This window comes from Oncorhynchus gorbuscha, linkage group LG01 (genome assembly GCF_021184085.1).
Source record: "Oncorhynchus gorbuscha isolate QuinsamMale2020 ecotype Even-year linkage group LG01, OgorEven_v1.0, whole genome shotgun sequence".
Lineage (NCBI taxonomy): Eukaryota > Metazoa > Chordata > Actinopteri > Salmoniformes > Salmonidae > Oncorhynchus > Oncorhynchus gorbuscha.
Genome location: NC_060173.1, coordinates 49,531,645 through 49,559,481, shown reverse-complemented (window position 1 = coordinate 49,559,481; position 27,837 = coordinate 49,531,645). Strand labels below are relative to the sequence as shown.

The following is a 27,837-nucleotide window of genomic DNA, read 5'->3' as shown; positions in this document are numbered from 1 at the left end:
TCCGAGACAACGAGAATCAGCTGACTCCAATTAGGAATCGCCTCAGGCAGCCAAGCCTAACTAGACACACCCCTAATAATACACACTCCCAATTAATACAAACCCCAATACGAAACACAACATATAAACCCATGTCACACCCTGGCCTACCCAAACATATAACAAAAAAACAAGATACAATGACCAAGGCGTGACAACGTCAGAGTGTTTTCTTTCCAAAGAACAATTATATGCATAGTCGAGCATCTTTTTGTGACAAAATATCTTGTTTAAAACGGGAATGTTTTTTTATCCAAAAATTAAAAGAGCGCCCCCTATATCGAAGAAGTTAATTAGGTCGTTTTGATTTAGAATGGACCATTATCATGCATCTGTCTCAAAACAGGGGCAGTGGGAAAAAATACATGTCATCTATACACTACCGGTCAAAAGTTTTAGAACACCTTTTCAATCAAGGGTGCTGCCCTGGCCTTCACTATCCCTCGAACTCAACCCAATTGAGATGGTTTGGGTTGTCATCAGGGCAAAGGGTGGCTATTTGAAGAATCTCAAATATAAAATATATTTTGATTTGTTTAACACTTTTTTGGTTACTAGATAATTCCATGTGTTATTTCATAGTTTTGATGTCTTCACTAATATTCTACAATGTAGGAAATAGTAAGAATAAAGAAAAATCCTTGAATGAATAGGCGTTCTACAACTTTTGACCGGTAGTGTATAGTTAAATAGCGAACAGAGGACGCTCTTCCCGTGATTCATTTTCATGCCAGCCAGGTAGGCTATAGCCCTGTTGTAAAGTTAAACAATGTGCTTAATATTAGGAAAGTTGAGAAATACATGTTGCTTAACATGAGCTCATGGGCAATCATGAAGTGATTGATTACAGTTTTGAAGACATTTGTTAATTAATGTCCGAGTGATTAGAGGGACAATAGGGTGCTGAGTACGAAGTTTGGTAGGCTACTAATGACCATCAGCAGCATCATAGCTTAGAGAAGCCTAATTACCGTTACTAAACAGTCATGTGGATTTTGACTGCCTTCATGACTCATGACCCCCGGTGTGGAGATAATACAGACACTGCAACAGCCCTAGTTACATCCCTTTTTGGGCTTGCAGTATATAGAACACCTTATGGGGGTTCTTTCTAGAACCTTTATGGAGATTGGTTCTATAAAGAACTTTTCTAAATCTCAAAGGATCTTTGTGAATAAAACAGGGTTTTTTATTCTGGTTATGTTATTTTGTTAAAGCACACTTTTAAAGTCTCAGTCACAAATGACAGCTCTAATAAACTTCTTATGGTGAACCACATGTGAACGAGAGGCTTGAAAAATCAAGTGCATGCTCTGGGCATTACTTACTCAAATAAATTAAATAATAATAATATAATATAATATATGCCATTTATCAGACGCTTTTATCCAAAGCGACTTACAGTCATGTGTGCATACATTCTACGTATGGGTGGTCCCGGGAATCGAACCCACTACCCTGGTGTTACAAGCGCCATGCTCTACCAACTGAGCTACAGAATAAATGAGTCAAAAGATTCGTTCTTTGGACTGAACCAGTCAAAAAGAGCCGTACTTCCCATCACTAACACTGGAAAAAGTTGTATACTGAATAACATATACTAGCATAACACAACAGATTAGATCAAGTGGAATGACAATCTCTTTCAAAATTGCACAAAACAAGCTCAGTAAACCATGCCCCAAAATATTTTCATGAGCCGTCACCCCTACATTTGAATTATGACTAAAAGAGCAAAAAACAATGGAAACCATTGTTTCCACATTGTACCATCATCCTTCCCAAAGAACCCTTGAAGAACCCTCTGTGCGTAGCTGGTGTAATGAAGAACCGTGCAAAGGGTTTTTGAAAGAACCAATACAGTGACAAAATGAAGAACACTTTTTTGGTACTAACTAGAACCTTTTTTTGAGAGACTAGAGCGATGCTCTCAAACCTTTTTCCCGGAGAGCTACCCTGGAGAGGCATTTAAATGATGACTGATAATCTATAAATAAATAAATATAGAGTGTTATATGAAGAGCAGAGGCATTTCTCTCAGTATTCCCTGTCTTGTCCTTCGGGCATATTAGCAGCCCCAGACCCTTTCTTTCCGGACCCCTAGCTTCTGCCGTTTTTTATCTCAATTTAAAATAATTTCTGTGGAACAATAAAGTACCTTACTGTGATTGTTTTCAGTAAAAAAGAAAAGAAAAGGAAAAAGCTTAGCACAGAGCTATTTCTCAAGAAAGAACTGTCTGGGAGTGGTCTGTTATTGGCAGAGAGGTTTGTAACTCTCTTTTGTATTGGTCTATTTACTAATTTACCACCTGGTGATGTCACCAGGCAGGCCAAAACCCTATCCCACCAAAAGAGGCAGAAATTTCAGCCGGTTCTTTTCAAACAGCTCTTCCACACCTCAAAGTGTGGAAATACACAGAGTGTACAAAACATTAGGAACACCTTCCTAATATTTAATTGCACCCCCTTTTCCCCTAAGAACAGCCTCAATTCATTGATGCATGGACTCTACAAGGTGACGAAAGCGTTACATAGGGATGCTGGCCCATGTCGACTCCAACGCTTCCCACAGTTGTGTCAAGTTGGCTGGATGTCCTTTGGGTGGAGGACCATTCTTGATACACATGGAAAACCTAGCAGCTTTGCACTTCTTGACAAAATCAAACCGGTGCGCCTGGCACCTACTACCATACCCTGTTCAAAGGTAGTTACATCTTTAACCCTCTGAATGGCACATATAAACAATTCATGTCTCAATTGTCTCAAGGCTTGAAAATCCCCTTCATCTACACTGATTTAAGTGGTGACATCAATAAGGGAGCATAGCTTTCACCTGGATTCACCTGGTCAATCTGTCAATCTGTCGGTGTACATAAAAGACAGCAACATCTCATTTTAAGCAGTATTTATCACCCAGGGTGGCCAGCAGTTGATAGCTCATTGTCTGTGAAATAGCATGTCATACTGCCCCACTGGTGAATGTAATAATGTTATTTCTGTCTTATCTCTGAAAGTTGAACAGTGGCCCCCATCCGCCCCCATCAACTCTCCATCTGCACTCACACACATTCATGAAGGTAGATTATATCCAGGTTTTTTTCCTTGGTATTAGTGATATATGTATCACTTCCACAACCCCCTCCCCATCAGATAAAGGTATGGGAAAATGTAAGAATGTAATTAAGTACCCTTTGTGTTGTTCAACTCAAAATGTTATTGATAATTGAGACTATTACAGTCACTATCAAATTGCCAGTCTCAATAGGCCACTAGAGAATGTATTACCTTATTAAGCAGTCCGTATACAATTTACTTTTCTTTGTCATCCTCTGGTCACCCTATCGGATTGTAATTTTGTGCAGGTTATCCGAGTGCATTTTGAATAGTATAAATGGTTTTGTCTCTCTGTGTTATCTATATCTCTGGCTTTCAAATTTCTCCCCATGTGAATTGTTCATTTTCAGAAGGATACCTACTGCACCCCTGGCAAACTGTAATTTCATTGAGACTGGGGTGATGTGAATTTAAATTGCATGTCATTAATTAGATATTTTTCACTCAAAGTTAAATCTTTTGATATTTTTTTCCTTCACCCTTTTACCTTGTCTAGTTCCTTTGTGGTTGCATATGTCCCCTTTAAGAACATTGGCATCAGCTGTTCCCATTAAAACATCCAAATACATTTGGTATAGGTTGTTGCATCAACAATAGCCCTGATGTAGAGGGCTGACAGATATCATTTTTCATGCTGCGGGCAGAAGTGGGCGGTCAGACAGAGCTCAAGAGAAAGTGCAAGTGTCCGCTCTCTCTCCTCCTCTGCTCTCTTCAAACTATGTCTAGCCTATTGGCTGATATAGCACAGTAATGCCACTAGCCTAATATAATGGTCCACGTGAGAATCTCAGGTAATTTAACATATTTCATAGGTTATTTTTGCTCATTTTGATATTGCCTTTAGGACCCAAAATTGCTGGGACCGTGGCTGGCAAGCGAGCTGTTACATGGGCCTAAATTAACATTCAGGACTGCGGTTGGGTTGGTGACCAGTTCTTGCTGGCACAGTTGGGAGTGGACAGAAAGCCAGTGGGAGCGGGGTGAAGAAATCAGTCCTGTGCAGACTTCTACCCTGATGTTTCTGTTGTGATCCTCTGTTGGAGGAAAACATGTTTTTTTTTTATCTCTCCATTACAGCTTAAATCTACTGTAACTTGATTGAGTTTGTACAATGGATTTTTTTGCAATGCTTGTGGAGGTAATTGAGATTGCTTCCTTGACATTGCTCTCTGTGTGAAAACAATAACATTGCCCTTGGCTTTAAGTTCGTGCAACAGTGATTTGTTCCTCTTCTTTGCTGTATGTGCTGACATTTGCATAGTTTTATTTTTTGTTTGTTATCATATATTCTGCTAAATTATTAATTTCCCCTTGACCTAAATATGTAACTCTCTCTCTCCCCCTATCCCTCTCTCTATCCCTCTCTCTCTCTCTGAGGGCCAATTGGGGTGTCATGATATGCAAATTCAAGTGTGCAAATGCCCTACTTTCTTATGAATAGCCATTTGTGTATGATCAAGTATAAAAACAGCTCTACATCAAGAGAAGAAAGCTCTTTGTAGAGTTAAAATTATCTGTTTCATAATACAGATCTAATTATTCATTGGCAGGTTTTATTCTGCCATTTTTCTTTCCCTTTGTCATTACGGATGCCCTTTCTGTGTGTTGTTTTCACTTCTGACTGTGCAAGTGAACAGGAATTGGCTTTAGGGGCTTGATAATAACGCCTGAACACACCCTCTCCCAACATGTGGTATTGTGGTGGAAGGTTGCAGTCTCCAGTGTCGAGCAGGTGTCGAGCATACGTGCGCGCACACGCATACATGCAGTGCACAGTGTTGTGTATGTATTCATGGATGCCGAGGGAAGCCAGGCTTCCCCAAAAATTTGACACATTTATATGTTTTATTTATGATAAAACAAAATTCCCTGTACCTATCTCACCCAAAAAATAATCAAAGCAAGGGAAACAGTGCCCCTCTGTCTCAGTATGTCTAGCCCATGTATCTGATGCTGTCATAGAGAATGATATAGGCCACTAGATGCCAAAAGGCTGTATTAGCATGGGCAGCGCCATTGAGGGTTTCCCCCATTTGTATGTAGTCAACTGGGTGGGACTTCCAACTTCATTGGCTGATCCCTCCTGGTGACCCTGTTGGAGTCATGTCCAACTGGGTCATCAGAAGGGATCAGCCAATCGTGATGAAGAAAATGTACTATTTCAAAATGGAAATTGGCTCAATGGCAATGCCCATGCTGTCACAAAGACTATAATGGCACAGGTACAAAGATGAGTCCTCTATCTATGTCTATGGATGCTGTCTGGACAAAAACAGTAAGACTTTGCCGCGTAGCAATGTCAATAAGCATTTGGCCTATTTTGATTAAAAAAAAATCTTTAAAATTATTTGCCAATCAGCGTTGAGCTAAGCTCAACTGTGGGTGGCCCTGGCGACCATGCGAGGAAATTAGGCTAGAAAGCATTTTAGCCAGGTAGCTAGTCTAGGACACCAAAAGCAAAAAGCATTTACTAAAGTACGACAGCCATGGACCGTTATGCCAAATTGAAGGAGAGGAGGATGGCATTGGCGTTCATCTAGTCTTCAAGTATGGTGCCTCAATAACATGTTTTTTCTACTTGTGAGAGCACACACATACATTGGGGCAAAAAAGTATTGTCAGCCACCAATTGTGCAAGTTCTCCCACTTAAAAAGAAGAGAGGCCTGTAATTTTCATCAGAGGTACACTTCAACTATGACAGACAAAATGAGAAGAAAAAAAACGAAAATCATATTGTAGGATTTTTTTATGAATTTATTTGCAAATTATGGTGGAAAATAAGTTATTGGTCACCTACAAACAAGCAGGATTTCTGGCTCTCACAGTCCTTGAAAGATTAGTGGAATCTGTGTGGGTAGCTGGACAGGTAGGATGACTGACAGTGAAGGTGAACAGGTGGTCACGTGTCAGGTGACAGAGGAAGGTATGAGACTGAGGCAGGAATTCCTTTAACCATAAAGTGGTATATTTACTGGGTAGTCTGTGCTGCATCACAAAGGAAACAAATAACATGTATACAATCACATTCATAATCAAAGATCAAATCATAACAGTCATTATTAACATAAGTTGAGGAATTCAACAGTCCAGTTCATTAAGAAGTCAATAGTAATCATCCGTGAGTCATTTAGGCTCATAACTATTTATCATAAATCATGAAAGAATACAAACAGTGAATGGTTATACAATCTATAATCCCCATGATCAAAGTCAATCAGTTAGCAAACAATGACGTTTCTCATTTCACGCTTTCAATAGTCTTCATGTGTACATATAATTAATTTCAATACACATGAACCATATCAATTGTGTAATTGACCTATGAGGATCTGTAGGGCCGTGATCATTGACAATTCACAATACACAATATGTTTGAAGCGTGCGCTCCAAGCCGCGCTCCGCGGTGATAACTATAAACAATAACTGAATGGCCCACTCTCCCGATCACCACAGATCATTCAGATGAAAGGTAAGAGTCGGTGGACTTACGTGGATTCATGGACGCACAGAACTTCTGGATCAGATGGATTTAGGGAAGAGAAAGCAGCGAGATCAGGCGATGGCAATTTCCTCCTTTTATGGAGTTGAGATCTGTAGGACATTTCCACCTGACCTAATTAAAGCGCCCCTGGCCCAGCTGAGTAAATGGCAATGAATTAAAGGAGTATTCCACCAACTCCATGGGCCTTTTCTACAGCCACCCCGGAAATTTGTTAATTTCCACATTCCTCAAAAAAGGCTCATTGCTCCCCGTCCTCTGTCATCTCAGGGAGAGGAATCAGTCGGGCAACTGGCCGGATACATGTCCGATTCTTCACCTGGATTTCCACTGATCTAACACGACCATCGGTCCCAGGCATTGTCTTAGTTATACGGCCCACCGGCCAGGAGGCTCGAGGCAGCTGAGGGTCCACCATCATTACTACTTGGCCAGTTTCCAGGCTGGCCATTTCTCTCCGCCATTTCCCTCTGTGCTGTAGACTTGGTAGGTAATCCCGAATGAATCGGGCCCAAAAATGGTCAGCTAAGATATGGTTGTGTCGCCACCGGCGTCTGCCTACGAGGTTGGTATCAGCATACATGGCTTGAGGAAGTGACGCATCTCGGCGTCCCATCAAGAGCATATTCGGTGTAACCGGATCGTGGTCAGCGATGTCTGCAGAGAGATATCCCAAGGGTTTGGAGTTCAGAATCCCTTCCACCTCTATCAGGACAGTCCTCAAGACAGTTTCAGTGACAGTTTGGTCCCCTAGTACGACTCGTAAGGCAGTCTTTACAGATTTGATCTCTCGCTCCCATGTTCCTCCAAAATGAGGAGCGCCTGGAGGGTTAAATTTGAATGAGATTTGTTGGTCCATCAGCTGATCCTGGAGGCTGGGTTCCATGGCTTGGAAGGCTTCCTCCAACCTGGCTTCTCCTGCCTTGAAGTTCGTACCTCTGTCAGCCAGGATCTCGTAGGGTTTCCCCCGTCGGGAGATAAACCGCCGTAGGGCCATGAGGAAGGCTTCCGTATCCAAACTCTCCAGTAGGTCCAGGTGGACACATCTGGTTGTCAAACACTTGAATAGAATGCCCCAGCGCTTTTCCACACGACGACCTAACTTGATCATCAAGCGGCCAAAGCAATCTACTCCTGTTGACCAGAAGGGTGGTTTAAGGAGGCGCAAGCGAGAAGAGGGTAAATCTGCCATTTTGGGCACCGTAGTACCGGCCCGCCATCTCTGACATTCTATGCAGGCATATTGGTGCTTACAAATGGCTCCTCGTCCTCCAATTATCCAGTACTTCCGCCTCATCTCCCCATAGACCCTCTCTGGACCTGGGTGGAGAAGCCGCTCATCATAACTCTTGATGAGGAGCCTGGTAAGAGGGTGTCTGGAGTCAAGGATAATTGGGTGGATAGCATCTGGGTCCAAAACCTCTGCTTGGCGCAGCCTCCCTCCGACTCTGATCACTCCAAGGATTGGATCATATTCTGGGGCAAGAGAGAGAAGACGGCTGTCCTTAGCCACTTCCCTACCGGCTTTCAGAGCTTTTAACTCCTCAGGGAAGCTAACTGCTTGTGCTTGCTGGAGGAGTAGTGTCTCTGCCGCGAGGGAGGTAGGTATAGAAGCCACCCCATCTGAGGTCTGGTTTGTGGCGGTGATCAGATCCGGCAGTGTTTGGGATTGTGTTAGGTCAGGGAGAGCAGTTGTTGGTTCCGTACATTTACATTACATTTGTTGGTTCTGTAGAAATGCTGTAGCATTGGGCGGACTTCCTTAACTCATGAGCTTCAGTTGGTTGTGGAGGGGCCGCACGCCTGGGGGCTGTCGGCCACTCGTTCTCTGGTTGGGACAAGAATGGTGGTCCCAAGCTCCAGCGATGGGGTTTAGCCAATTCCTTAAGGGTTTTACCTCTAGTAATGTAATCAGCAGGATTGTTTATGCTATCAACATACCTCCAGTCCTGGACTTCTGTTAGGTCTTGGATTTCAGCGATGCGAGTTCCGACGAACACCTTATGCCTGCAGGACTCCGACTTGAGCCAGGTCAATACAGTGGTCGAATCACTCCAGTAGATGACCCGTTGGATTGACAAGGTGAGCTCGGCTCGCAAGGTAGAGGCCAACTGGGCTCCGGAAAGGGCAGCACTGAGTTCCAGCCTAGGCATTGACAACTGCTTCTTGGGTGCGACCCTGGACCTGGCCATGACAAAGGAGACATGGGTGTGGCCTGCCTCCATAAGGTTATGAATCTCTCGGTTATGAACTTCTGCAAGCTCAGGATTCTTCACCAGGCGTCGCTCTGTTCCACGCAGTAGTGGGAGTACAGCCCGTGTCGTGGTTGCCAGAGGAGTATGGTTGGGCACCCGTAGCAGTGGGGTTGCATACCTGCGAACGCCATCCATTTCAGTGGTGGTGGTGCTCTTCTCCAGGAGGTCTAATGCATAGGAGTCATTTTTCGAGCGAGTGACCTCCTGTAGCTTCCGGTTGGAGAAGGTGTCCATCTTCCAGAGCCTCTCAACATTCTGAAGGAGGTCAGTGGCTGCATCTGGATTGCTTCTGGTGAAGAGGACTTGCTGTGACTGTACAGCTTGGGTGGAGAGAAGTAGATGGGATGGACCTTGCACAGCCCAACCCAAGGATGTATGGACAGCAATGGGTCCTCCTTCTGGTCCAGCTCGTATAGGCTCAGTCGGGGTGACGAGATGTGGGTGGTCTGACCCAATCAGGATAAGTGGCGCTACTCTGGCCAGGTTAGGAAGAGGCAATCCTCGTAGATGAGGATATTGTTTCTGTAGAACACTTACCGGGCAGGAGTGCTCTGTGAGATTCAAGCCATCTGCCGTGAAGGCATTGGTGATGTTATAGGCCACGCCCCTGTTTCCTGAAGGTGAAATGCTGAAGGTTACAGCAGAGCCTTTCATTTGGATAACATCATGTCGCACCATTCTAAGATTAAGGGTCTCGGGGGTCCCTTCCAGGTTAAGCTGACGGGTGGCCACTGTGAGAATGATTGTTCTTTCTGACCCATCATCTAGAACGGCGAATGTATCAATGCTTCTCCCTTCACTTTGCAGAGTGACCTTGACCACCTTCAACATGACCCTTGGAGACCGGTTCTGCTGGTCGAGGTACAGCTCCTTTGCAGCTCCTACCATGAGCATACTCTGCTCCTTCTGTGCTTGGGGAAATAGATCATGCAACACGGTGAGATGGATTTCTTTACAGCGGTTGCAGGGTTTCCTCAATGTGCAGGTCTCCACCTTATGGCTACGGGCACACTTGTAGCATCGCTCGCCTGAAGTGATCCAGGCCTTCAATTGAGTTTGCGTGAGCTTTTTTACTCTGGGGCATGAGCCAAGGAAGTGCCCCTTACTATTGCAATATGGGCAGTAAGGCTGGAATTTGATGTTCTTGCTCTTGAGAGGGGTCTTCTTCCCGGGTTCCTCCCCGGCCTCACTATTTAAGTACATGGTAGTGGGATTTGGTCTTTTCTGTCCCTGCTGGTGTTCAAACTCCTTCCTTCCCCCTGTGGCTATGGCGGAGATTGTGGCCTGGTGAGCGATGCTCTTCGCCTTTGCCTTCACCTCCAACCATGTGGCCAGGTCTCTGAGAGCATAGGTGCTTCTCGAGCCCTCTTTCAGGATGCCCTTATTCAAACAATGTTCAATGAAACTGTCTCTGAGGTACACTGGAAGTTTGCTAAAAAGCCTGTCCACGTGGGAGCCACATTTAAGCTCGTTCCCGTCTTCTCCTTCAACGGATTGGAGCATCGAGGTCAGGGATTGGACAGCCAGGGAGAATTCTTGGAAGGCAGCATGGTCTCCCATTTTAATTGGAGACGTGTTCAGGATGTTGTTTAGTTCATTCTTTACTAGCTGACGTGGCTCACCATATCTCGCCTTCAGGGCCTGGAGAGCTGCAGTGTATGGTGTTGCGGAGTGCATAAATGATTGGGCCAGCCTGTATGCACTGGGAAACCGCAAATGATCCATTAGTACTTGGTATTTGTAGCGTTCTGACAGATGACCGTGAATACCCAGTAGGCTCTCCAATGCCATTTCCAAAAGGACAAATTCACTCTCCTTTCCGTTTTCAAAGTATGGCAGTTTGGGTCTGGGAATTCCATAGGCTGAGGCTACTAGAAGTTTCATAATGTTGGCTCCCTCTTCTGGTTGCGTGAAGGATAAACCCGGGACTTCTGATGAGCCCACTGTGGCCTCATTGGGCCTGTCCCCTACTGTCCCAGACCGTCCATTTGTGGCAACCGGAATTGGGCGAGAGCCCTCCGACCTGCTGTTTGAGGACTGGCCTGGCCTTGGACGAAAGGAACAATTTTCCTTGGTTGGTAATTGGCGGAAAGGCGAAGGAGTGATGCTTTGTCCAGATGGAGGAATGCTAACTTGTGTCACTGGCATAGAGGGCGTTGGCGGAGCGGCCCGTCTCCCGTGCTCCGTGTTGGCTGTTGACCCCGGAGCCTCCGAAGACTGTGTGCCATGCTGTACCAGAGGGGCAGATCGGGAAAGAAAGGCAGACAGTTCAGGTCCATGTGGAAGGGTGGTCAGGTCAACTACCTGTTCGTTCTTCTCCAGGAAGGATGAGACCATCCGTGCCTCCTCTAATTCCCTTCTGGCTTGACGGTGCCGTCGCTGCTGTGCCAGGTCCTTGGCAATGAATTCCCTTTCCTGTAGAGCTCTACGGGCCTGCACATCCAATTGGTGACATCGTTCGTCAGCCTGTCGTTCCTCCTCAAGCTGACGCTCAATTTCCTCCAAAGCTAATAGTTTCATCCTCTCTTGTAGGACAGCGGTCTGTGAATTGCTGAGGGCTAGTGAATGGCGGCTGCCATGGCCACTTCCAAAGGGGTATCCACTGGTCGACCTCCCACTCCGTCTAGAGTGCTTAGACGATTTCCCATTAGTTAAGGGGTGAGCGGAGCCTGCCTCTGGAAGCTGGTCGACCTGTGCAGTGAGAGTTACCTCCTCCATAGGTTCTTCACGTAGACCACTTTCCTGCTCCAAAGCAGTTGCCGGTCCTTGGCTCAGAGGGGATGGTTGATGGCTGAAACGTATAGTTGATCCATCAACTCTTTGAGCTCTGGTGGGCTTGCCCTTTGATGTCGGAACCTCGACCATATAGTCCTTAAGATAACCAGGTGCTTGCCTGGTTCTTCTGGTGCTGCTGGTAGTTGAGGATGAAGCCTTTGTTGCTTTAGGCTTAGCTCCTGGATATTTCCTTTGTTCCAAGACCTTTCCCTCAGCTGCTCTCTCCTCCTCTATTCTTCCTTCCAGGGGAGACAATTCTTCCCTCTCCGCCTCCATTTCCTTTTCACCCTGTCTTTGGTTCAGTCATCATCCGGCTCAAAAGACCATTGAAAGATTAGTGGAATCTGTGTGGGTAGCTGGACAGGTAGGATGACTGACAGTGAAGGTGAACAGGTGGTCACGTGTCAGGTGACAGAGGAAGGTATGAGACTGAGGCAGGAATTCCTTTAACCATAAAGTGGTATATTTACTAGGTAGTCTGTGCTGCATCACAAAGGAAACAAATAACATGTATACAATCAAATTCATAATCAAAGATCAAATCATAGCAGTCATTATTAACATAAGTTGAGGAATTCAACAGTCCAGTTCACTAAGAAGTCAATAGTAATCATCCGTGAGTCATTTAGGCTCATAACTATTTATCATAAATCATGAAAGAATACAAACAGTGAATGGTTATACAATCTGTAACCCCAATGATCAAAGTCAATCAGTTAGCAAACAATGACGTTTCTCATTTCACGCTTTCAATAGTCTTCATGTGTACATATAATTAATTTCAATACACATGAACCATATCGATTGTGTAATTGGCCTATGAGGATCTGTAGGGCCTTGATCATTGACAATTCACAATACACAATATGTTTGAAGCGTGCGCTCCAAGCCGCGCTCCGCGGTGATAACTATAAACAATAACTGAATGGCCCACTCACCACAGATCATTCAGATGAAAGGTAAGAGTCGGTGGACTTACGTGGATTCATGGACGCACAGAACTTCTGGATCAGATGGATTTAGGGAAGAGAAAGCAGCGAGATCAGGCGATGGCAATTTCCTCCTTTTATGGAGTTGAGATCTGTAGGACATTTCCACCTGACCTAATTAAAGCGCCCCTGGCCCAGCTGAGTAAATGGCAATGAATTAAAGGAGTATTCCACCAACTCCATGGGCCTTTTCTACAGTCCTGTAACTTATTCTTTAAGAGGCTCCTCTGTCCTCCACTCGTTACCTGTATTAATGGCACCTGTTTGAACTTGTTATCAGTATAAAAGACACCTGTCCACAACCTCAAACAGTCACACTCCAAACTCCACTATAGCCAAGACCAAAGAGCTGTCAAAGGACACCAGAAACAAAATTGTAGACCTGCACCAGGCTGGGAAGACTGAATCTGCAATAGGTAAGCAGCGTGGTTTGAAGAAATTAACTGTGGGAGCAATTATTAGGAAATGGAAGACATACAAGACCACTGATAATCTCCCTCGATCTGGGGCTCCACGCAAGATCTCACCCCGTGGGGTCAAAATGATCACAAGAACGGTGAGCAAAAATCCCAGAACCACACGGGGGACCTAGTGAATGACCTGCAGAGAGCTGGGACCAAAGTAACAAAGCCTACCTTCAGTTACACACTATGCCACCAGGGACTCAAATCCTGCAGTGCCAGACGTGTCCCCCTGTTAAGCAAGTACATGTCCAGGCCCATCTCAAGTTTGCTAGAGAGCATTTGGATGATCCAGAAGAAAATTGGGAGAATGTCATATGGTCAGATGAAACCAAATTACAACTTTTTGGTAAAAACTCAACTCGTCGTGTTTGGAGGACAAAGAATGCTGAGTTGCATCCAAAGAACATCATACCTATTGTGAAGCACGGGGGTGGAAACATCATGCTTTGGGGCTGTTTTTCTGCAAAGGGACCAGGATGACTGATCCGTGTAAAGAAAAGAATGAATGGGGCCATGTATCGTGAGATTTTGAGTGAAAACCTCCTTCCATCAGCAAGGGCATTGATGTGGCTGGGTCTTTCAGCATGACAATGATCCCAAACACACCGCCCGGGCAACAAAGGAGTGGCTTCGTAAGAAGAAGCCAGTCTCCAGATCTCAACCCCATAGAAAATCTTTGGAGGGAGTTGAAAGTCCGTGTTCCCCAGCAACAGCCCCAAAACATCACTGCTCTAGAGGAGATCTGCATGGAGGAATGGGCCAAAATACCAGCAACAGTGTGTGAAAACCTTGTGAAGACTTACAGAGAACGTATGACCTCTGTCATTGCCAACAAAAGCTATATAACAAACTATTGAGATATACTTTTGTTATTGACCAAATACTTATTTTCCACCATAATTTGCAAATAAATTAATTAAAAATCCTACAATGTGATTCTCTGGATTTTTTTCTCATTTTGTCTGTCATAGTTGAAGTGTGACAGGCCTCTCTCATATTTTTAAGTCGGAGAACTTGCACAATTGGTGGCTGACTAAATACTTTTTTGCCCCACTGTACATGTAGAAATCAGTACCATGGACAGCCACATGATATTTAGCAACGTTGATTGGACTTAATTATTTTAGGTATCTTTAAGATTGTTTCCAATCTATTAGACAAATACATTTAAACAGTTTTTAACAGTTTTTCACAATTTGACATTTAATCCAAGAAAAAATTCTCTGTCTTAGGTCAGTTAGGATCACCACTTTATTTTAAGAATGTGAAATGTCAGAATAATTGTAGATATCATTATTTATTTCAGCTTTTATTTCTTTCATCACATTCTCAGTGGGTCAGAAGTTTACATACACTCAATTAGTATTAGGTAGCATTGCCTTTAAATTGATTGACTTGGGTCAAATGTTTCGGTTAGCCTTCCACAAGCTTTCCAAAATAATATTCCTTCTGACAGAGCTGGTGTAACTGAGTCAGGTTTGTAGGCCTCCTTGTTCGCACACAATTCTTCAGTTCTGCCAACAACTTTTCTATAGGATTGAGATCAGGGCTTTGTGATGGCCACTCCAATACCTTGACTTTGTTGTCCTTAAGCCATTTTGCCACAACTTTGTAAGTATGCTTGGGGTCATTGTCCATTTGGAAGACACATCTGCAACCAAGCTTTAACTTCCTGACTGATGTCTTCAGATGTTGCATTAATATATCCACATAATTTTCCTCCCTCATGCAGCCATCTATTTTGTGAAGTGCACCAGTCCCTCCTGCAGCAAAGCACCCCCACAACATGATGCTGCCACCCCCATGTTTCACAGTTGGGATGGTGTTCTTTGGTTTGCAACCCTCCCCCTTTTTCCTCCAAACATTACGATTACCATTATGGCCAAACAGTTATATTTTTGTTTCATCAGACCAGAGGACATTTCTACAAAAGGTACGACCTTTGTCCTCATGTGCAGTTGCAAACTATAGTCGCTTTTCTATGGTAGTTTTGGAGCAGTGGCTTCTTCCTTGCGGAGAGGCCTTTCAGGTTATGTCGATATAGGACTCGGTTTTACTGTGGATATTGATACTTCTGTACCTGTTTCCTCCAGCATCTTCATCTTCAGCATCGTCCTTTGCTGTTGTTCTGGGATTTATTTGCACTTTTCACACCAAAGTACGTTCATCTCTAGCACACAGAACGCATCACCTTCCTGAGCGGTGTGTCGGCTGCGTGGTCCCATGGTGTTTATACTTACGAACTATTGTTTGTACAGGTGAACGTGGTAGATTCAGGCATTTGGAATTTGCTCCCAAGGATGAACCAGACTTGTGGAGGTCTCCAATTTTTTTCTGAGGTCTTGGCTGATTTCTTTTGATTTTCCCATGATGTCAAGCAAAGAGTCACTGAGTTTGAAGGTAGGCCTTGAAATACGTCCACAGGTACACCTCCAATTGAGTCAAATTATGTCAATTAGCCTATTAGAAGCTTCTAAAGCCATGACATCTTTTTCTGGAATTTTCCAAGCTGTCAACTTAGTGTATGTAAATTTCTGACCCACTGGAATTGTGATACAGTGAATTATAGGTGATATAATCTGTCTGTAAAATATTTTTGGAAAAATTACTTGTGTCATGCACAAAGTAGATGTCCTAACCAACTTGGCAAAACTATAGTTTGTTAATAAGACATTTGGGGAGTGGTTGAAAAACGAGTATTAATGACTCCAACCTAAGTGTATGTAACCTTCTGACTTCAACAGTTGTCTAGTTGATTTGATGATGTTTAAATGTTTAAGTTGAAATGGTGCTGGAATAGCGGAGGCAGTGCTCCCTTTGTCTTTGTGCTAACTTTCTGTAACTCTCTGTGGCTCTAAATCAGTAGTTGTTTAGTAAACTGTCTGTCACGCTCTGACCTTAGTTCTTTTGTTATGTCTTTGTTTTAGTATGGTCAGGGCGTGAGTTGGGTGGGTTGTCTATGTTTGTTTTTCTATGAGTTGGTATTTCTGTGTTTGGCCTGGTATGGTTCTCATTCAGAGGCAGCTGTCAATCGTTGTCCCGGATTGAGAACCATACTTAGGCAGCCTGTTTTCACCCTTGAATTGTGGGTGATTATTTTATGTGTCTGGGTGTTCCACACGGAACTGTTTCGGTTTTTGTTATTTCACATTGTTATTTTGTATTCTTCTGTGTTCTATTAAAAGTATCATGAACACCTACCACGCTGCGCACTGGTCCTCCGATCCTTCCTACTACTCCTCGTCAGAGGAGGAAGAAGACCGTTACACTGTCAGAAACATTCAAATGCTTGACCCCGCTGTAGGTCATGAAACTGTTTGTTACATTCAATATTTGCTTTGTGGACTTCACCGGATAGATACTGCTGCCCAGTTTTGTGATGAAACAAACATGTGGTTGAATATACTTTGGCACTCTGTGATTGTTGTCTTTTTATTATCTCGGCATTATTATGTATCATATGGAGTAGGTCTAATCTCGGTTACTCAGAAGTTAAATTCTCACGAAAGTTGTCATTCCCATTTAACTTCTGTGGGGAATGACATTAACAATTGTGATTTCCATTTTGTAAAGGAAGGAAGCAAAGTCTCCTCCCTCGCAAAAGGAACTCTCGGCCAAATCCCTCCCTTTCGCTAATTTCACCTGTGTTTCTGCTCCGTGTGAACACACGTGTGAAGCACTAAACATGGAAGAAGTGAGTGAGGATGTTTTCAACCTAGTGATTTTGAATCTTAGCAGTGTCCATTCCATAGTCCCAGTTGGTATTAGATAGAACGGGAAAACAACCTGTGGTTACCTCGTTTACCCCATTGGTTCACAGCAAAATCTTGACACCTTTCAAAAACAATTTGATTGTTGTTGGGGTACAATAACTACCGCTCACAGGGCTTGAAATCACCGCCCCAGTTTAAATGCCGCCTTTGCGTAATCCTGATTCGTCCAAATAATCAATCAAGAAAACCCAAAACGAAGAACTACTGCTGCTTGTAATCGCATAATTCTACAGATTCTTGACAGATTCTTGCCGTTCACACGTGAATCTGACCATGGCGGATTTGATAAGGTCGAGGGAGCCTTGCCGCAAACCACCGTGAGATCTATGTCCATGCATTGGTTGGTTCCCTCCTGTGGGCTGCGCATAATTACAACCAGAGCTCAGATGGTGTACAGCAGTGTACTGATCATTAGAGTGTTCCTGTTTCATAACTTTAATGATCATGGTATTTCATGCATAACATATCCCTTGTCCGTCCATGTGCTGCAAATCCTAGATTCTCATGTTTATCACACACTTTATCTTGCATCCTTTATTAAGGACACCGAAGTCCCTGTGTCGGTGTATATAATAGATTATTCTCTTTCTCTCTCCTCTCTTTGTCACTTACTCTTTCTCGCTCCCCCTCTCTCCCCTCTGTCTCTCTCTATTTCCTTGTCTGTACACAGGTGTTTTTCTAGTTTCCCAGCTAGCACATAACGTTCTGAGAACCTTTCCTAGAGCTTGGTGAGAGTGTGGTTGTCCTATGGTTGTTTTGCATACAACCATCCCACAACATTCTGGGAATGGTGCAGAATAGTTGCTTGGCTTCCTCAACAAATTTAAGGAAGTTGACAAAATAATGTTATTTTCTTGGCCTTTCATTACTTTAAAATAACCCTTAATTTTTGTTCTCAAAACGTTAATAAAACCTCCCAGTAAAAAAATCTGGGAACCATTGTGAAACATTCTCAGAAATCCCTGCAACTTAAACATATACATTCCCAGAGCAGGCAAAATGTTGACTTCCATTATCAGAACGTTTTTTAAAAAAAGGTTCAGTTTTACTGGTCAGAAAAATGTATGGCTCTGTTTTCCGAGAACCAATGGGAAACCAAAAACATACGTTCCCACAACTTCCAAGGACCCAAATGATAGCTGGGCAGTTTTCAAAAGAAGCCTGCAAACTTTCAGACACTGCCATACATTTTGAAAGAATTTCTCTCACATTTGTTGTGCAAAACTGTTCATCCATTCTGCATCTGACTGGATGTATTTGGATTTTGTCACAGTAGTAAAAAATATTTGATTTAATGTATTAACCATTGACTTGTAATATAGATAGATAGATAGATAGATAGATAGATAGATAGATAGATAGATAGATAGATAGATAGATAGATAGATAGATAGATAGATAGATAGATAGATAGATAGATGAGCTAATGGTACATCAGCCACAGAGCCACGGCCATAACGAGAGTAAACCGTCCCTCTTCCTCTCCTGTCCTCTCCCCACAGCTCGCATTGTGAGGAGCCGGCAGTGGTGTGATATGATGCCTTGCTTGGAAGACGAGGGCTGTGACCTCTTAGTAAACCAGTCGGGCTGGACCTGCACACAGCCTGGGGGCCGGGTGAAGACCACCACGGTAAGACAAGACTGCCAAGCCTCGTAACCACACAATCTGTCACAGTTAGAGTGACCAGAGGCCATAATACCTGTCCAGGGACCTTTGTTTGGCCTTGATGTGTTTCTGGGAATGGTGTAGAGGCCCCTGTAGAAACATTCAGAGCTACAATGCCATTCATTTGCTGGAGAACGTAATTTAATGTGAGCCTTTGCCACGTATATATCTGTGTGGTCATTGCCTGATATAATCAGTTGTTTGTATGACTGCATCACTTAGCTATTTGAATGTGTTACAGTATGTGTTATGTTTGTCTATATGTGGTAACATAAAGAAAACCAAAGCTTTAAGCTTGTTGATGAAATAATTCTCACTCATGCACACTTAACGTCACTCGCTATCTTGTCAAGGCATCAATTTCACCGCTGATTAAAGAGCTCCATTTCAATAGCTTCATTATGCAGCATTAATTTGCATCCTCATCATTAGCATGTTGTCTTTTGTTCATAAATGTAGCAGAAGGTTGTGCATTTAAATCTACGGCACATGCATTGCAGCTAATCAACCTAATATACACTACCGTTCATAAGTTTGGGATCACTTAGAAATGTCCTTGTTTTTGAAAGAAAAGCACATTTATGTCCATTAAGATAACACATTGATCATAAATACAGTGTAGACATTGCTAATGTTGTAAATGACTTGAAACTGGAAATGGCTGATTTTTTATGGAATATCTACACAGGCATACAGAAGCCCATTATCAGCAACCATCACTCCTGTGTTCCAATGGCACGTTGTGTTAGCTAATCCAAGGTATCATTTTAAAAAGCTAATTGATCATTAGAAAACCCGTTTGAAATTATGTTAGCACAGCTGAATCCTATTGTCCTGATTAAAGAAGCAATAAAACTGGCCTTCTTTAGACTAGTTGAGTATCTGGAGCATCAGCATTTATGTGTTCGATTACAGGTTCAACATGGCCAGAAACAAATAACTTTCTTCTGAAACTCGTCAGTCTATTCAAATTCTGAGAAATGAAGGCTATTCCATGTGAGAAATTTCTAAGAAACTGAAGATCTCGTACAACGCTGTGTGCTGCTCCCTTCACAGAACTGCGCAAACTAGATCTAACCAGAATAGAAATTGGAGTGGGAGGCCCCGGTGCACAACTGAGCAAGAGGCCAAGTACATTGGAGTGTCTAGTTTGAGAAACAGACACCTCACAAGTCCTCAACTGGTAGCTTCATTAAATAGTACCCGCAAAACACCAGTCTTAACGTCAACTGTGAAGAGGCGACTCCGGGATGCTGGCCTTCTAGGCAAAGGTCCTCAGTCCAGTGTCTGTGTTCTTTTGCCCATCTTAATCTTTTATTTGTATTGGCCAGTCTGAAATATGGCTTTTCTTTGCAACTCTGCCTAGAAAGCCAGCATCCCGGAGTCGCCTCTTCACTGTTGACGTTGAGACTGGTGATTTGCTGGTACAATTTAATGAATCTACCAGTTGAGGACTTGTGAGGCGTCTGTTTCTAAAACTAGGTACTCTAATGTACTTGTCCTCTTGCTCAGTTGTGCACCGGCGCCTCCCACTGCTCTTTCTATTTTGGTTAGAGACAGTTTGCTCTGTTCTGTGAAGGGAGCAGTACAAGGCGTTGCACGAGATCTTCAGTTTCTTGGCCATTTCTCAGATGGAATAGCCTTCATTTCTCAGAATTTGAATAGACTGATGAGTTTCAGAAGGAAATTCTTTGTTTCTGGCCATTTCGAGCCTGTTATCGAACCCAGAAATGCTGATGCTCCAGATACTCAACTAGTCTAAAGAAGGCCAGTTTTATTGCTTCTTTACTCAGCACAACCGTTTTCAGCTGTGCTAACATAATTGCAAAAGGGTTTTCTAATGATCAATTAGCCTTTTAAAATGATCATCTTGGATTACCTAACACAACGTGCCATTGGAACACAGGAGTGATGTTTGCTGATAATGGGCCACTGTACGCCTATATAGATATTCCATTAAAAAATCTGCCGTTTCCAGCTACAACAGTCATTCACAACATTAACAATGTCTACACTGTATTTCTGATAAATTTTTATGTTCTTTTAATGGACAAAAATGTTTGCTTTTTTTTTTAAACAATAACATTTTTAAGTGACCCCAAACCTTTGAACGGTAGTGTATATTTTTATAGAACATTTGTATATGCTTAAAGAAGGCATTAACTGAATCTGAATAAATGACAAATGTGTTAAGGCATCTACAATAAACATCCTCCTAACATGCATATTTTGGGGTCTGCCGACTATTGTAAAAATCTGTGATATTCTTCTGCATTGTAAAGAATCAGGCAGAATTAGCTGAATTTCCATCCAGAAGTGTCTTGAAGGCTGAAGGGTAGTCATGCATGCTCAGGTCCTCAGTGCCATGGTTCGCAGGCTGAGACAGGAGGCTGGTGGGCTGTCAGTCTAGTCACTGAATAATGAAACCTGTCAACCCGAGGATCGCTTTCAAAGTCAAGCATTTTATGTGCAGAAATCCACTGTTCAGGTACCATTGCTTTTAATGAGTCTTCTTTTCAAGATGGACAGGGGGGGGGTGCATGGGAGCTGCTAACCCTGTAAATTCTGTTTCAAATAACTCACAGTTGTGTCTTGGTGGACAATTAGAGCCATCTCCTGTATGGCGGCAGCAGACTCCATTCTCTGCCAATTGTGGACGACGCTAAGGGATTCAGCTATTTAACCACAAGGCTTTAACAGGGACAAACAAACAAGCCCATTGTTCTAACTTAACTACGAACAGACCGCCAAAGTTAAGCCCTGCCTTGGATGTTGTTATAGAATACATTTGACTCAATTGCGTTGAACCCCTTCGCCAAAGCATTGTGCAAGTCACAGTAATGTAACCAGCGACATTTTCAACAGATTGTCTCAAAACTATGGATTTGTCTTGACTGCATACAATTTATCTTATAAACACATACAGGACATTAACACATTACAATCAGGTTACCAAAATGTTTATGCATTTTCCATGTGTTACTACACTGTAACGATGTGCGCTGAGAGTCGGGAAGTAAGTTCAGTGAGTGAGGGTTTTAATAAATAAACACAAACAAAAAACAACAAACAAGAAATACAAACAATGAACAGACTTAACACTGGAACAGAAACAATGACGTCTGGGGAAGGTCCAGGTGAGTCTGATGACGCGTAGGTGCGCGTAATAATGGTGACAGGTGTGCGCCATAACGAGCAGCCTGGTGACCTAGAGTCCGGAGAGGGAGCACACTTGACATACACATTTATTTGATTATACAGTACTAAGTAGCACACAATGATTCTTGGACCCAGAACAATCAGGAGTGGTTATGTCAAACCGCCCTTACATACTTAAAAAATGTCTGAGTCATGGAGCTCCACAAGGGCTGTGCTTAATTAATTAAACAGGCAGCCCAATTCTGATATTTCTTCCACTAATTGGTCTAGGTGAGCAAGCTTCTGAGCCAACCCCATGGTAACACACCTACTATAGCTAAGCAAGGTGCTGGTTAGCAGCTAATTAGTAGAATCTGGTATGCTAGGTTGCAATGAAAGTGTCCAGGTTGGAATGAAAGCCTGCAGGAGGGTAGAGTAGCTTAGCAGTAGGGTTTCCCAAACTCTGTCTTGGGGCCCTCTCTGGGTGCACGTTTTGTTGTTTGCCCTAGCACTACATAGCTGATTCAAATAACCAACTCATCATCAAGCTTTGATGATTTGAATCAGCTGTGTAGTGCTAGAGCAAAAACCAAAACATGCATTTACAGGACCTTGAGGTCATTAACTTCTTGCGTAGACCAATCACGTATTCGGGAGCGTAATCATAGCCTCAAGCTCATTACCATAACGCAATGTTAACTATTCATGAAAATCGCAAATGAAATTAAAGGAATATATTCACTCACAAGCTTAGCCTTTTGTTAACAACACTGTCATCTCAGATTTTCAAAATATGCTTTTCAACCATAGCTACACAAGCATTTGTGTAAGAGTATTGATAGCTAGCATAGCATTAAGCCTAGCATTCAGCAGGCAACATTTTCACAAAAACAAGAAAAGCATTCAAATAAAATAATTTACCTTTGAAGAACTTTGGATGTTTTCAATGAGGAGACTCTCAGTTAGATAGCATATGTTCAGTTTTTCCCAAAAGATCATTTGTGTAGGAGAAATCACTCTATTTTGTTCATCACGTTTGGCTAAGAAAAACCCCCGAAAATTCAGTCATTACAACGCCAATCCTTTTTCCAAATTAACTCCATAATATTGACAGAAACATGGCAAACGTTGTTTAGAATCAATCCTCAAGGTGTTTTTCACATATCTATTCGATGATAAGTCATTCGTGGCAGTTGGGTTTCTCCTCTGAAGCAAAGGGAAAATGCACACAGCTGGAGATTATGCAATAATTGCAACGGAGGACACCAAGCGAGCACCTGGTAAATGTAGACTCTTATAGTCAATCTTCCAATGATATGCCTACAAATACGTCACAATGTTGCAGACACCTTGGTGAAAAGACAGAAAGTGTAGGCTCATTCCTGGCGCATTCACAGCCACATAAGGAGACATTGGAACACAGTGCCTTCAAAATATGGGGCATTTCCTGTTTGAAATTTCATCTTGGTTTCGCCTGTAGCATCAGTTCTGTGGCACTCACAGATAATATCTTTGCAGTTTTGGAAACGTCAGTGTTTTCTTTCCAATGCTGTCAATTATATGCATAGTCGAGCATCTTTTCGTGACAAAATATCTTGTTTAAAACGGGAACGTTTTTTATCCAAAAATTAAAAGAGCTCCTCCTATATCGAAGAAGTTAAAGACCATAAAAAATGGCACAGATGGGCAACATCTTATGAGTTCCAACCTAACTGCTATTTAGTTACTTTTTTGGTGTTTATATTTACTTTTTTGTACAGCAAGTTCATACTATTATCACATTGACCGTCGACAGTTACTAACCTCAATTTGACTTCAAATCCATCCAGCTGGATGACTCTATGTACGTAGAACTCTGTGGTTTCTCGATGCAGCAGCTCGGTTGGATGAAGGCAACCTCAGGCAAGTCCAAAGGGGGAGCAGTGTGCCTCTATGAATATATTTTTCATCTACTTCGGTTTTATAGCGGAGCTGTGCCTAATATGAGCAGCTGAGAAATAAATATAGCACTTATTTCACTCCACTCATCAACCACTGTTTGAGGAGCATGCTTTCGCTGCGCGACAGGTGATACAGCCCAAACTCAGTATACCCAGTGCTTAATTTGGGAAATCAAGTGAAATCTGTTCAGGAACATCGATAGTAACATGTTTTCGTAACCAAACATATTTCATTAAACTGACAGCCCCTCTGCACGCTCGAGAAATTAATAAAGAAGAGAGAGGAGGAGATGGAAAAGCATGGTGGTGTGATATTCTGTGCCACCCAGTTAATTATACAAATATAATACATTTCCTATTACTAGGTTATTCAAAATCAAACACAAATTCACTATAATTGTAAGCTATCTGTAATCCGCCCAGCACAATCAATTAACCAACTGCATCGCCTAGGTCTTTACAATATCTCCCAAACTCCTGAGTAGACATTTTGGGGCATAGCATACTCCATCAAGTATGCATAATAATATAGTCCACACTCAAAGGCGATTACTTGAATTTGTTTAATTTTGGAGTATAGGCTTGACCAATTAACATCTATGCTTTTCTGCACTGTGTAATATGCGATAGGCTATGCATTGTATAAGGTACAATCATGATTTCATTTTTTTCCCCCGGGCTTGGGCTCATAGTGTCATGTTGGTGAAAGAGGACCCAAAAGCGACTTAACAGAAACAGAGTTTATTCAAGTCCAAACAGAAAACGACAAATCCTGAATCCTTAACAGGAAATGTCCAAACAGGGAATAACAGAAATCCTCTAGTCTGTAGAGGGGAATAACAGGAGAAGCGGCCACAGACTGCAGGTCGCTTCGGGTAGGCGCAGGCCGTAGCTGACAGAGACACCTGCTCACACGCAGCATCTGATGAAGGCAAAAACACGACAGGACAGGGCGATACACAATCACAGCACGGTGAATTCTAAACAAGGAACCGACGGGACAGGAACGGAACACAAAGGAAGAAATAGGGACTCTAATCAGGGGAAAGGATCGGGAACAGGTGTGGGAAGACTAAATGATGATTAGGGGAATAGGAACAGCTGGGAGCAGGAACGGAACGATAGAGAGAAGAGAGAGCGAGAGAGTGAGAGAGGGAGGGGGAGAGAGAGGGATAGAAAGAGGGAAAGAACCTAATAAGACCAGCAGAGGGAAACGAATAGAATGGGGAGCACAGGGACAAGACATGATAATAAATGACAAACATGACAGTACCCCCCCCACTCACCGAGCGCCTCCTGGCGCACTCGAGGAGGAATCCTGGCGGAGGAAATCATCGATGAGTGAACGGTCCAGCACGTCCCGAGACGGAACCCAACTCCTCTCCTCAGGACCGTAACCCTCCCAATCCACTAAGTATTGGTGACCCCGTCCCCGAGAACGCATGTCCATGATCTTATGTACCTTGTAAATAGGTGCGCTCTCGACAAGGACGGGAGGGGGGGAGGGAAGACGAACGGGGGTGCGAAGAAAGGGCTTAACACAGGAGACATGGAAGACAGGATGGACGCGACGAAGATGTCGCGGAAGAAGCAGTCGCACAGCGACAGGATTGACGACCTGGGAGACACGGAACGGACCAATGAACCGCGGAGTCAACTTACGAGAAGCTGTCGTAAGAGGAAGGTTGCGAGTGGAAAGCCACACTCTCTGGCCGCAACAATACCTTGGACTCTTAATCCTGCGTTTATTGGCGGCTCTCACAGTCTTCCCCGCAGACAAAGGCAGACCGGTAATGAAGTCTAAGGCGATGTGAGACCATGGTCGAGAAGGAATGGGAGCGGTCTGAGACGACCGGCAGGAGGAGAGTTACCCGACTTAGTCTGCGCGCAGTCCGAACAAGCAGCCACGAAACGGGGCGCGTGTCACGCTCCTGAGTCGGCCACCAAAAGCGCTGGCGAATAGACGCAAGAGTGCCTCGAACACCGGGATGACCAGCTAACTTGGCAGAGTGAGCCCACTGAAGAACAGCCAGACGAGTGGAAACAGGAACGAAAAGGAGGTTACTAGGACAAGCGCGCGGCGACGCAGTGTGCGTGAGTGCTTGCTTAACCTGTCTTTCAATTCCCCAGACTGTTAACCCGACAACACGCCCATAAGGAAGAATCCCCTCGGGATCAGTAGAAGCCACAGAAGAACTAAACAGACGGGATAAGGCATCAGGCTTGGTGTTCTTGCTACCCGGACGGTAAGAAATCACAAACTCGAAACGAGCGAAAAACAACGCCCAACGAGCTTGACGGGCATTAAGTCGTTTGGCAGAACGGATGTACTCAAGGTTCTTATGGTCTGTCCAAACGACAAAAGGAACGGTCGCCCCCTCCAACCACTGTCGCCATTCGCCTAGGGCTAAGACGATGGCGAGCAGTTCACGGTTACCCACATCATAGCGCCGCTTGCTCAGATGGCGACAGGCGATGAGAAAAATAAGCGCAAGGATGAACCTTATCGTCAGACTGGAAGCGCTGGGATAGAATGGCTCCCACGCCTACCTCTGAAGCGTCAACCTCGACAATGAATTGTCTAGTGACGTCAGGAGTAACGAGGATAGGAGCGGACGTAAAACGTTCTTTTAGAAGATCAAAAGCTCCCTGGGCGGAACCGGACCACTTAAAACACGTCTTGACAGAAGTAAGAGCTGTGAGAGGGGCAGCAACTTGACCGAAATTACGAATGAAACGCCGATAGAAATTAGCGAAACCTAAAAAGCGCTGCAACTCGACACGTGACCTTGGAACGGGCCAATCACTGACAGCTTGGACCTTAGCGGAATCCATCTGAATGCCTTCAGCGGAAATAACGGAACCGAGAAAAGTAACGGAGGAGACATGAAAAGAGCACTTCTCAGCCTTTACGTAGAGACAATTCTCTAAAAGGCGCTGTAGAACACGTCGAACGTGCTGAACATGAATCTCGAGTGACGGAGAAAAAATCAGGATATCGTCAAGATAGACAAAAACAAAGATGTTCAGCATGTCTCTCAGAACATCATTAACTAATGCCTGAAAAACAGCTGGCGCATTGGCGAGACCGAACGGCAGAACCCGGTACTCAAAATGCCCTAACGGAGTGTTAAACGCCGTTTTCCACTCGTCCCCCTCTCTGATGCGCACGAGATGGTAAGCGTTACGAAGGTCCAACTTAGTAAAGCACCTGGCTCCCTGCAGAATCTCGAAGGCTGATGACATAAGGGGGAAGCGGATAACGATTCTTAACCGTTATGTCATTCAGCCCTCGATAATCCACGCAGGGGCGCAGAGTACCGTCCTTCTTCTTAACAAAAAGAACCCCGCCCCGGCCGGAGAAGAAGAAGGCACTATGGTACCGGCGTCAAGAGACACAGACAAATAATCCTCGAGAGCCTTACGTTCGGGAGCCGACAGAGAGTATAGTCTACCTCGAGGAGGAGTGGTCCCCGGAAGGAGATCAATACTACAATCATACGACCGGTGAGGAGGAAGGGAGTTGGCTCGGGACCGACTGAAGACCGTGCGCAGATCATGATATTCCTCCGGCACTCCTGTCAAATCGCCAGGTTCCTCCTGAGAAGTAGGGACAGAAGAAACGGGAGGGATGGCAGACATTAAACACTTCACATGACAAGAAACGTTCCAGGATAGGATAGAATTACTAGACCAATTAATAGAAGGATTATGACATACTAGCCAGGGATGACCCAAAACAACAGGTGTAAACGGTGAACGGAAAATCAAAAAGAAATAGTCTCACTGTGGTTACCAGATACTGTGAGAGTTAAAGGTAGTGTCTCAAATTTGATACTGGGAAGATGACTACCATCTAAGGCAAACATGGGCGTAGGCTTGTCTAACGGTCTGAAAGGAATGTTATGTTTCCGAACCCATGCTTCATCCATGAAACAACCCTCAGCCCCAGAGTCAATCAAGGCACTGCATGTAGCACCCGAACCGGTCCAGCGTAGATGGACCGACATAGTAGTACAAGATCTAGATGAAGAGACCTGAGTAGTAGCGCTCACCAGTAGCCCTCCGCTTACTGATGGGCTCTGGCCTCTTACTGGACATGAATTAACAAAATGTCCAGCAACTCCGCAATAGAGGCACAGGCGGTTGGTGATCCTCCGTTCCCTCTCCTTAGTCGAGATGCG

The 27,837-nt window shown here is 43.8% G+C and overlaps 1 protein-coding gene across 1 annotated transcript in view; it reads left to right on the top strand.

Annotated features, from left to right (window-relative positions):
- Positions 1–18,566, top strand: part of LOC124044554 (chemokine-like protein TAFA-5) — a 181,640-nt gene extending 163,074 nt beyond the window's left edge. The window contains exon 3 of the mRNA XM_046364131.1: positions 18,412–18,566. Within this exon, the coding sequence (XP_046220087.1) occupies positions 18,412–18,566 (155 nt within the window). The remainder of the gene's footprint in view (positions 1–18,411) is intronic.
- The last annotated feature ends 9,271 nt before the right edge of the window (positions 18,567–27,837 follow it).